Below are 12,514 nucleotides of genomic sequence, written 5' to 3'. Positions count from 1 at the left end.
GTGTCTGTTCTGAGCTACGGTAGAAACATGGAGGTCCAACATGGCGACCTTCAAAGGTGACCCACATCGTCTGAAGACAAAAACGGCTCATTCTAAGGCAAGTATTCTTATTTTCATGTGATTATACACAAATAAAAACATGGTTATGTGTATTATATTCTATTCCAGCCAATAGATTCTTCTAAATGTTACACACTGGACCTGAACTGCACTCAAGTCACACTTGTATTGGCTAACTGGCATTGGCTGTTTCATATAAGCTTCACAATCATTCACACATGTGGCTAATGAAATCCGATTATATTCTTGCAGGTGTACAAAGGGGACATTATAACTTGACACATAGCACTATAAATCTGCTGATGGGCTATACCACCTCAGCCTCCCCCTCGAGAGGTATTTTGGGGTATTAGTGATTTAATATTTAATATTCACGTATGTTAATTAAGGGGGATTCTATCTACCAACAGAACTCTTTGAGGGCTCCCTCAGAAGAGCAGAGTCTTTTCCGCCAGATCAATCTATACTGTATAATGATTTGCTGCTTTGGAGCTTTGACAGCCACGCCTGGCCTTGCAAAGATGAGCTGACTTCTTAAAGTCCATGACACAAAAACACCTTCTGTATCACTGAACAACACCAATTACGGGAACTGACAGATTATGTTCTTTCCAAATAACTCGAAAACAGCAAGTCCACCAAGGAGTACAAAACCTGACATCACTGACAAACAAACACAGATGTAGATGTGTCTGAGAGCACAGAGAAGAGATATGAATTTACTGCAATATTTTACCATATCTCACAAGGACATAATGTTTATTAATGCAATAGATGAGCTGTGAGATAATGTGCTGAAATAGTAAAACAACTGATCTCCGACCCCTTAGGAAGACAGTGTTGAACGGAGCTGTTCACAGCCTTTAGCATCATTACACTTGATTAAATTGATCAAGGTCTCAGCTGTACAAGCTAATTCGCCCTTCAGGAGCAGAGCAACATACAGTAATCACTTAAATCAGCAAGTAATCACCACAGCTTCAACCAAGACCACATCAATTTTTTCCCTATTTTTTCCCCCTCATCAAATCGCTATTCCCTGCGTACAATAATATATCAGTTCAATAGAAAAACAGGCAAGGATTCTGGGATCTAATAGTCAGATTGACTGGCTGATAAAAAATGAGCCATAGAAATAACTTTGAGATAAAATCCCTGGACGGTACCTCAGTATTTTACTGAGCTGGCTGAATTCTGCATTTCCAATTTTCTGAGGAAAAACACATATCACCCCCCCTTACAACAGGGCTGTTTCACATTTATCCATTAATGGTTTATTCTATAAAATATCATTAAAATGTGAAGAAATGCTCATCACAGTTTCCTGGATGCCAAACTGATGTTTTCAAAGTGCTCGTTTTGTCCAGAACGTATTTTACAATGATGTAAAACTGAGAAAAGCAGCGAATCCTTCACTCAGAGAGCCTTGCCACTGATCAATTAATCAACTAAGTGTTTCAGCTTTACTCATTACCTTTAAATGGACTGTAAAGAAGCTATCTTGTGTCACAGTTTGAAGGCTGAAACAGGGCAAATTGTTTTAGCGGTGCTGCTGCATCTTGGCTGACAAGAACAACGCAAGAATCTGTAAAATCACACATGAACGTGACACTGAAAGCTGAATAAACCTGCCCAGGTTTTATGGGATAGTTTCTCGTCACGTTGAGGCCATTAGCTAATGCTGTTACCCAAAGTAACTTTCAAGTGAGTGAGTAAATCAGGATTCAGGGTCTGGCTCAAGGACATGTTGAATTGACCGGACACAGGGTTGTTGATGGTTGCACTAGCTGTGATTGGACCTGTGGAATTTAATCAACCCGACGCACCGTTGTTTCCTTTGCTCCCAATTTAAGCCTGAATATGATTCCACACTAGCATCAGCCCGTCACCAGTCTATTCATTTCTTAGAGCTGAGTAACTAGAAGTGACAACGGCTGAGAGAAAAAGGTGTCCGCAGATAAAAGGTCAGAATTCTGTCATTCATTTTCAGCAATACCTACAGTAGTAGTTCATTTCTTTTTACATTTCAATTTTCCTGCATTTTCCCCAAATGTTACTGTTACGTAACAACATCCACCTGAGTACAGCTAACAGGTGTGAACAAGATTAAAAGGTCAAAGAGTTAAAAGAAGAAAAGGTTCCACATACTGTCAATCAAACATACATACTGTCACCAGATGATCTAATTATGTGATACAAATCTCATCATATTTCAACGCTTTGAACACTCCTAATAAAACTGCACCAAGTTCAGAAGACAGCACTCATCTTTATTTTTATTTGATGGATTTCAGAGATTAAAGTCCCGAAAATGACGCATGTGGGATGGCTGCATAGGTTCCTGGATTTAATGACGATGTCTGAATTATGATGACTCTGATGATGATGTAAAGTCAGAAACTCAGTTTACTGTTTATTTTACAGAACAAACATGTTAGAACTTGAGAAAATTAATAACAGTATATATGGTCTATAGTAGGTTCTTTTCTAAAGTGTATTTTCAGCCACCCACAATAAAACAATTTCATGGTAGCCTGACAGTAGACAAACTATTATTGCATCATTATAGCCTTTTAAGCCTTTCCAGTGTTGTTAAGACTGGGTCACAGCAAAACTGAACCCAATTACAGCCAGGACATAAATAAAACCAACTCCACTAAAGTTGTGTGCATGCCTTACAGGGAAAGGACTATTTGTACTGACACTTCAAGGATAAGACAAAGATGACATGACTAATCAAAATACTTTGACCCTGAAGAAATAAGCACTAAGCCGCAATTACGCCGCTGCCATTAAGATGCTGCATGTCCTCAAGGAACCGGTGGGAATGGGAGGGTATGATGGACTCTCGTGCCCGGCAACTAGACATCATAGATTAGTGTCATACCTTGACATACAACATGGAGGTGTTTTTTTTTTTTTTTCCTGAAATAAATTTATTTAGAAAAATTCACATCAAAAGCTTGAAAATTCGAAATGTCTTCAATCACTTGTTTGTCCAAAAGCCCAAAACTACTTACAATTCAATTTACTATGATACAATACAGAATACTGTTTGCTGTTTGCTTGATAAATGACTTAAACAATCAATTGCTTGTTTCCTGTAAAATGTCCAGAAACGGAATACCACAGTCTCACAGAGACTTACTATTGATATTTTCTAAGTGATTAAGAAAATTGGCGGTTTGAACTAATTCTTAAAAGAGGATTTAATTTAAACAATAATCATTAGATGGTTTTCATCCAATACTGTGTAAGCTGACAGTAAACAGTTTATACACATTGATCTTCTCCCCTGTATTGAAATTTTACGTCAATCAGTCCTGCGAGTGCCAAACCTCTCTCTCTTTCTATAAGACATGACTAATCAACCACGACCACATCAGAGTACCAAACCAGTTCTCAGCCTCGACTCTTGGAGAGAGGGCAACCTGATGAAAAGAGCTTTCTGCATGACAAGGAGACCAGATGGCAATTCCTCACATCAGACCCTGCAGCACAACAGCCAATAGCAATGGGCCGATACTGAAGGGGACACGAGCAGAACATTGTGTACCGGCAGCAGACACTCCAGCTACAAAATCAACTGTGTAAATAGGACCATGACACAGTGACATCTTTATGAGTATGTAGAGAATAGGCACCAGTCCTAGTTCAAATACACCAATTTATTAGCAAGATGCAATTCCCTTTTCAAGGCACAAAAAAGACGCCACTTTGAATTGGCATTCGTTCCCATCTCAAGGAAAAACTGCTGAACTATAATACCAAAAGAAAGGCAAGCTTTGCTTTAAGGGTAAATACTGAATCACACTGGGCAGTTAAGACCTTCTGCACCGCTCTCTGCCAGTTCAAATCTCTTTTTTTATCAGAGATGTGACAGAAAAACAAAAAAATCACAGACTGACGTATGGCCACATTAGCAGAATACTTTAAAACTTTCCAGCTATAAAGTGAAATACAGCAGCAGATTTTAGTTGGGTTTTAAAAGTTTTACCATTTTCCATCAATGCTAGAGGACATACAGAAAGCCAAGTGGTCATAAAATATGTCCAGTTCAGAAAAAGAAGGCACTGTTAAAACACTGCCATGGTGATGATTTTTGTTGAATTTTATAGTCTGACCAATATGGGATTTTTGGGACTGATACCAATTCACAGATTAAAGATGTAATCAGAAGGCTGCTTTCTTAAACAAATTACTTTATTAAAGAATATTTAAGTTAAATATTATTTAACATCTACATTGTCAACCAACAAATAAATAAATAAATAGCTAAATAAACATCAGTACTGCTCATTATCAGTCAATTGTTGACTGCTTTAATATTTCAATACCGGTCAATTAGGGGCAGGTCGTAAAAGAAGAAGCATAGCGTTATTACTTCTGTAAAAAAAATAAATAAATAAAATGTACACTGCTGCAGCAAACACACAAAGGGGATGCTAAAATCATCAATGTAAAAACAGAGCAATTCCTCATAGCAAGTCATGATCAAGATTAGTTGCCAACTGCTTTTCGCCACCCAACCATATCTGTTCCTGGGGTGTAAAATGACACCAAGTTATGCAACACAGACAACAAAACACATGTGAGTGTCACAATCTGCCCCTGTAATGCAAATAATATTACTATGGATCAATCACACATGCCTGAACCTTCTGTGAGAGCAATTTATGGTTAAATGACTTTCCAGTGCTATGGACTGTGCAGCAGTGGCACACAAGGTGCTTGAAAATGCAGTCAACTGGGTGCTAAGACAATTCATCAAACCATCACTGCGAAACAGGAGTCAAACGCTCTCTGAACTGAGAAAAGAGAAGGGAGCGTCCCACAGAAGTGCCACCTCTCTGCACATATTACCAGCTGCTTCCTGCAGCAACAGACTCTTTCTCTCTCTCTCTCTCTCTCTCTCTCTCCCTCCCATGCTGATTCTTACCCATACTGGTCGCTTTGACTGTACTCAGCAGGATCCTGCAGCACAACAGGCTCCCTCGCCGGACTCTCCATCACGTCCACCGCCCCGTCCCTCAGGTATGGGTTGCCCGGCAAGTCTCCATTTACCTCAGAGTGTGTCCCCGGCGGCGGCATGCCGGTGGGCTCCACTGTCTGAGGATCGGGCTCTGTGACCTCCTCCTCCATCAGGCTCTTAAATGCAGCGGTGCCTCCAGCAGCAGCGGCAGACTGCCTGTCCACAAACCACTGAGCCCGGCTGCCTCCACAGTTTGGGCTTGTCCCAGAGCAGCGGCATCGGTTCCCAGAAACCCGTTGTTAATATTTGAGCAGTGAGAGCAGCAGGTACGACAGCTCCTCTCATGCTCCACTCCTTGGCTCCTCACTTACTCCCACCCTCCCTCTCTGTGACTCCCTCTCTCCCCCTTTGCTCTCTCACTCACTCTCCAGTGCAAACATTCCTCCACATGGGGAGACAGAGTGGAGAGCTCATTAGTGAGTCCCAATGACAGACTCAGCCCTGCCTGCCTGCCTGCCTGCCTGCCTCAGCCTGCGGCTGTGCTCACAAAATACACAGGGAGAGGCTAGGGAGAGGGAGAGAGATAGAGGTAAAGAAGAGAGAGAGCGAGGCAGAGACTCTGAGACAGAAAGAGAAAAGGGGAGACAGAGTGTAGACAGATAGACAAATAAGGAATGACATATCAACAGGAGCTGACAAGAAGAAAAAAGACAGGCAGAAAGTAGGATGCAAGATTGACAGATAGAGTGAAAGACTGTTTGTGAGTGTGTCTGCAGGAAGAACACACACCCTTTATATCCCGGTGGATTATGCTTACAGTGCGCTCTGCAGGTCAACACAGGGATGCTGTGAAGGTACATCACACAGAGAGCGACACATCTCCGGGAGAGCGCGCCGTGCGCAACAGCGTGCGCCACCGTGTGGAGCCAGAGCGCGCATTGGACGCTGCGCAACTTGAGGATGAGGATGGTGGGTGGGGGGCGGCCGGCATCCCGGCGGGGTGTCCACAGTGAGAGCTCACATCGACCCCCAACACGCACACGCACACACACACACACACTTCCTGCTCGTCATCAGTGTGACACAAACTACATTCATACAACAGCAAACAGCCAGGTACCTTCACCAACAGGCGTTAGTGTCGGCGTTTTAATTAAAAGGAATTCTGCTCAGACCTTATATTGCCTTATGACTGAGAGGGGGAATCATAACGTTGGTTTAAAATGAAGATACAGTCTTATATGTGTGTATGAGCGCAACGTTGTGTTGAACATCTCAAGACGATTCATCTTCAGCAGGTCAACGGTCAATTCTTTTAAAAACTTTATGAAGCACGGATCAGTCGGTTTTCTTACTGCAATCATTATATTGACAGCCCATTTCTCACACAGTCTCCACAGCATTCACCGTCCTCCGAGACATATGAAAGAATGACAACTGCAGCAGATATTCAGACTGTCAGTGGGCATCTGCAGGTCCTGACCGAGCCCAACAACAGGTGTGGGCCTGCGGAGAGCTCCAACACATAAACAGGCTGTAATAATAATAATAATAAGCTCCACTCTATTCATTTCTCACAGATGGTCATTTATTGTCTAATTTCCCCCAACTTACCTTTGAGGGTGTCTGAAGATGATCAGTCAAATCCGTTAATCGATACCCGCAGTAGGATCCAGTTTAGAGACTCTTGGTGGACCCCCCCCTCAATCAGCCTCGTTGATCGATCCGGGTCCCTGGTGGTGTTATTGGAGAATTATTCCTTTATTTTGGGAAAGCAGTGGAGTCATTTCTTCCCATCGTAAAAAATCATGAAAGGTCACAGCGGCTGGTTGGAGGGTTTTTCTTTCCTCGAATATGAAGTCCAGCAACGCGACGCGCATCCAATCGAGTTGCACTTTTTCATCAAACTCTCATCAGTCTTTTAATGTCTTCTCTCATCCCACGTCGTATCTGGTTACATTCACTGACACTGAAGTCTAGTTAGAGACAAAGAAAATCTGTCACTGCAAAGATCCGTTGACTCCCATGATCCCATGTACTGAAGATCCCCCCCCCACACACACACACACACATACACACACACACATACACAGGTGCCGAGCGTCGGGAAGATTGATGAGAGCAGCCCGGTGGCCAAAGAAGACGCTCCAACCCAAATCAATACGCAATCGAATAGAAGAGCAGCGATTGGCTGTTTTTACTCTTGTTTTCCTTAATAGGTTTATTGTGTCATCCTCAGCCGGAGATGCTGCTCGCACCGTTTGGAAATATTTCTATGGGGTTCAAAATCTTCCACCACTGTTATTCTGCCGCTTCCTCAGCTCCAGGTTTAAAAAAGTGAACCTGTGTCAGAAGAGCCAAAACAAGATGTTGTTTTCCGGTGACAGCTTTCAAAATAATGCCTCCATTACCGAGCACACAGACACAACAGTTTAGTATTGCTGTAAAAATGTATTGTTTCTCTTCATATTAGATCTCGAAGCCACATTTTATAGACTCTTATTTGATTTCTCTGCTTTTCATTTTCAGATAGTTTGGTTTCACACTTTCATTTCCAAAGTTGAATCGTTCAGTTTCCGGTATTCTCGCTATTTCCTGCACAACTTGACGAAACTAAAGTACTAAAGTACTTTTTTCAAATGGTGCCACTTCATATTAAGAATCTTTTTGATTTATAATAACATTTTTATGCCTTGCGTGACATTTCACGATTACCTGAAATCAGTAAGGCTATAAGTTAGTGTAATATAATATATATTTTTATATTGGTGGATGTTTGCCAGTTTACAGTGAGGGTCCAATAGCAAAAAGTGTTATTGGCTTTAATCTGGTCACATAATCAGTTGTCCAGAAGGACACAAAGAAAATAAATCGGCATGAATCAATCAATCTGAGCTGAAAACTTCTTCCAGTGACCCTCAGTCCAGACTGTACAGTGACTGATATCTGCCTGAGCCAGAAACAAGAGTGGTGAGTCAGACCAGCCACCAACTCTGAGATAAAAGACTGAATAAATCAGGAAGGTGCGCTCTGACAGATAATAGGTTAATGTTTCTCTTACGGTAAAAGGACCTATTTTCATAAGTGGTGACATTGCTCTAACTGATGAGTTATGTTCAAAATACACTCAATAAATGACACCTGACACCCTGCAAAATGAGCAGTTACCTGGTGTTTCTTAGAGGACAGTGAAGAATATCCTTACAGCTGAGAAAATGATAACAGCTCTGTACATGTGGAATTATGAATAAAACATGTAGCCAGTCTCAGAATGGCTGTGCATTTATGTATTAAGAAGGTTAAATTAATGTGGTTTCGGCTCTTGGACTTTCCTGTAAGTACCTACGGTATTTATGGGTGTGCATATCTAAGAGGACAACCCGGAGCAAACCCAGCACACATTGAAGAGTCAGCCTCTCGCAGGAAGTCTGAGAGGTGATCCCACATGAAGGAGAAGCAAAAGGTGGTTCTGCTGTGGCCAACGAGCATATCACACAGTTCTCATCATTGTTTGGTACATACTGAGCAAGTTCCTGAGACCTGTGGCACTTATAGTAATTATCTCTAACTTCACGTAAATAAATTGCTCTTTTGCTACTCAGTGCTGCAGATTAATACCACAGAGTGGAGATGCTTTGAATAGTTCAGAAAATGTTACAATTAACAGATGCGCAGGTCCCTCATACCCATGAGAAATCCTCTACTTCACAGGAGGCAATTTCCCCAGATGTCTTTGTTATGACTGAAGCACGTAAGCATTTAGTTGGTGATTTGCAGGTCAAAAGACATTTAAATGTTTATGTTAAAACCAGGAGAAATGTGTTTGAAAAGTGAATATTGTCTCAACATTTCAGTGATTATATTCCGAAGAGTTGTAAGCACAAATGCTGTTTAAATGCAGACTGGATGTTTATAAAAGTTCATTTTTATCCATTGCCCAGTTCTCACATACACATCATCTTTTGACTTTTGAGCCAGTGCTTACACACACGAAGAAAGGGCGGCTTGTAAAACTAGATGTGACCGAAGTTTAGCAAAACAAAAAGTCTTGAAGACGATCATTAAAATAAAGCAAAGAAGAAGTGTAACTGATTTTCTGTGAAATGCCTATTAAAAGCCAATGGTTGATTTCTCCTGAAGGTTACAAGGCTGACAGCAGAGCACTTTGTGCACACCTACTCTCTTTCTTCCTTCCTTCCTGTCAGTTTAATCAAATGAATGCCTCTGTCTAACAGGGTATTGTACGTTTAACGGTGGAAATCTAGATTCAGGGTAATGTGCCCAGTAGGAATGCCAGAGGACAAAGAAAAAGCTATGCCAAAAATGCCACCCATAGACTTCACTGTCATGGTTGCGATAATTATTTTTCACATTTTAAGGCATTTAGAGGGTTCTCACCCAGGGTGACTTAGTGTGATTCAGCATGTAGGAGTCAGACGTCTCGGGCATGAATACATACGTCGTTGTGACCTTTTGGTTATGGTAAAGTCTCAGACACGCTCGACATATACTGTATATCCAGCACCAGTAGTTTTCTCCTGTAAACACTAAATATATTTTATTGAGATGACACAAAGCCCACTGCATTGCAAAACAGTGGCTCACTGTGAGGGGGAACGTCTCTGGCCAGTGTACATGTATCTAAAAGTCAACAAAGGTTTACAGACAGTAACATACCACACTGACACTGATGGAAATTCAGCAATGGCACAATAAAACAATCGATTGGATTTCCACAAAAAAGTCAATGAAGTTTGTAAAGGAAGTAAAACCCACAGCTAAAACTGTCCCAGCCTTGTAAAGTCTGTAATGTTTTATGCAAGATAGATAGAAAAGAAGAGAGGAATAAACGCCCCTGATACGGGTTGTTTCGATGCTGCAATATTTCAGTGCAAGGATCTGCAACATTTATATAACACTAACCTTTTTACAGTGCACTGAACACTATAATCAGAGCTACTGTTTGAAAAAAAAAAAACTCTGATTCACCTGATTGTAGGTTCCAATCACCCAGGTCTATTATTTACATGCAGGTTGATTTGGTCATGTGACTCTCATGCCATTATCAGTGCATATATATACATATTTTTGGTACGAACAACCTGTAATTTTGTTGTCCCGTTTCAGTTTGCAGTTTAAATGCACTATGATGCCAACATTAGAGAGAGATATTTACCTAATGGTTGTGCCGTATACGTCAATTCACAGGAGCCAACAGGGCAGGTGTTATTCTGTGGATGTCTGAACATGAGCAAAACACTCATTTAAATCAGGATTGCCTTCATTTGTAAATTGTTATAATGACTAAAGTTTCCCTCAAGAAAAACAAATTACTAATAAATAACAAAAATGCACATTACCACAGTTAATTAAGGGAGACAGTACCGTAGAGAAGTAAACAAGTGAACTTGGAAAATCATTACTCGAGCAATGTAGAGAAACAACTTTGGAATAAATTGCAGTCTTAGCAGTTTTTTTTATCAGGTTTGGGTTTAATATGTTCCTCACGCAGGGAACACTGTGAGCTATTCTGATCTTTTCCTTTCATACAGACCTCTACACACATACAAACACACACACACACACACACACACACACACACACACACACACACACACATACAGTCCACACCATGTATCACATATCCAATCTGTGCTCAGTTCCTACACCAGTTCAGCCTCGGAAAGCTCATCACCATGAGGTGTGTGTATGTGCACGGGTGAGTGTGACTGCATGTGTCGGAGCAGTGTATGTCTGTGTGTGTGTGTGTGTGTGTGTGTGTGTGTGTGTGTGTGTGTGTGTGTGTGTGTGTGTGTGTTCTTGATGGGATGAGTCACAGTGTCTCTGTTCCTGCTGTGGCTTCATCTAACTTTTTTCAAACAGGAATCTAATGAGTCAATACGTCTGTTCTTGGTTTGCTGTAATGAAATTGAAGTCCTCACTGATACGCCTCACAGCTGCTGAGTACAAAGCTACTGGTTGCTGAGTATCTTTGTAGGGGACAAATAGAGGGATCTTCTTTTTAAAATTCAACCAACACCACTGTGATACACAGAGAGAGAGAGAGAGAGAGAGAGAGAGCGAGAGAGAGAAAATGAAACAATTATTGTCAAAGCTGGTTACCGTATACACTGGAATATTACTCTCTGAAATAAAATGAAGCATTAAAGGCATTGTCACACTAGTTGCTTAATATTTTTCAGTATATTGTTATGTTTTTCAAAAAGCAAACACCATATAATTGTAAAACAAAGTTTAAGAAATCAAGTTGATTGGACAAATCAAACTATAGTAAACTCCACATTACAATCAAATTTGGGTCCTAAAATATAGTTAGCATGAAAATCTGTTAAATGTTGATGCTTCTGACTATTCTCTGTACTAGTTTATTCCCATTCAAGGTCATGGAGGATAAAGTCTTTCCTGGCATGCACTGGCGAACGGCAGGGAACACCTAGGACTGATCCATCACACAGAGACAGCCCAACACGTTCACACTAAGATTCACACCTATGGGCAGTTTAAAGTGTTCAGTGTTAGTTTCCTCCCCCGTCTACTAAGACAGGCTTTCAAACACACCACAAAATAAATATGTAAATAGGAATAAGTAAATATAAGCCAATTAGAAAACACTCTAGTCATGTTTTTTGTTACAAGTTTTTAAATCAAGTAAGGATGAGAATGTGTTTTTGAGAAATTTAGTGTGACTAAGGAACACAGTGCAATCAGTTCATATCCTGCAGCTACCTTGTTACTGATAGAAGGAGCTGGGACTGAAACAAAGTGGGCCCATTCACAGGGACCAGGTGACAGACACAGCCTGTGGCAGCTGCCCTGCTGGGATACAGGCAGGTACATTTGAATATTTCAAAATAGTTCTATTTTTTATAGTTTTATTTTTACTGAATTGCACTGATGTTTTAGACATTCAACTGACACTTTTACCCAGAATAACAACAGTGGATACATCTACATTTCTTGATCATCAAAAATACAGAGAACCGGTAGGAGTTTACAGGTCAGAGCAATATGTGACAACATGTTCCTGTTCATGAATCATGAATTAAAAACAAATCACCATGTGACCTGAAGTGGAAGAAATATAGTGTGTTTTTCTTTAATTGTTTATTATAAACAAATATACTAAATAGAGTTCTGGTTTATTTCAGTGAGCACACTTTAATGTTATGTAACTTGTACATTACATTTGGGGACTGTATCTATCTCAATCTTTGTAGGGTTGCAGGAACATTTTGCTGTAGAATTTGCATTTATGTTTGTTTCATTCATTTGAGGATTCTCTAAAAAACTGAAAAACAATGTTAGCAATGTAATTCCAGAAGAATTATCATCAGCACCGGTTTGACGGTTAAAGCAGCCCTGGTGTAAGCATCAGTGTAATACTTTGCATATCCATATTGTGCATAATAATAGTAAATGCTATTGACATATAAAGAAACAACAGACCAAAACAAAACTACT

At 40.6% G+C, this 12,514-nt stretch overlaps 1 protein-coding gene across 2 annotated transcripts in view; it reads right to left on the bottom strand.

The window, feature by feature from the left end:
• Positions 1 to 7,316, bottom strand: part of caln1 (calneuron 1) — a 59,366-nt gene extending 52,050 nt beyond the window's left edge. Inside the window, exon 1 of one of the 2 annotated variants that reach the window (XM_051398844.1) lies at positions 6,647 to 7,316. Coding sequence is in view for 1 of the 2 variants with exons in the window: in XM_051398843.1 (XP_051254803.1) it covers positions 5,000 to 5,202 (203 nt within the window). In the remaining variant the exon portion in view is untranslated. Of the gene's footprint in view, positions 1 to 4,999; positions 5,571 to 6,646 lie in introns of those variants that run through there. The other variant, XM_051398843.1, reaches the window with a different exon arrangement.
• Positions 7,317 to 12,514: the final 5,198 nt, after the last annotated feature.

The sequence above is a fragment of the Dicentrarchus labrax genome, unplaced genomic scaffold, assembly GCF_905237075.1.
Source record: "Dicentrarchus labrax unplaced genomic scaffold, dlabrax2021, whole genome shotgun sequence".
NCBI classification, from domain to species: Eukaryota; Metazoa; Chordata; class Actinopteri; family Moronidae; genus Dicentrarchus; species Dicentrarchus labrax.
Note: the sequence above shows the minus strand (reverse complement) of the source record. Positions and strands in the feature narration are given on the sequence as shown.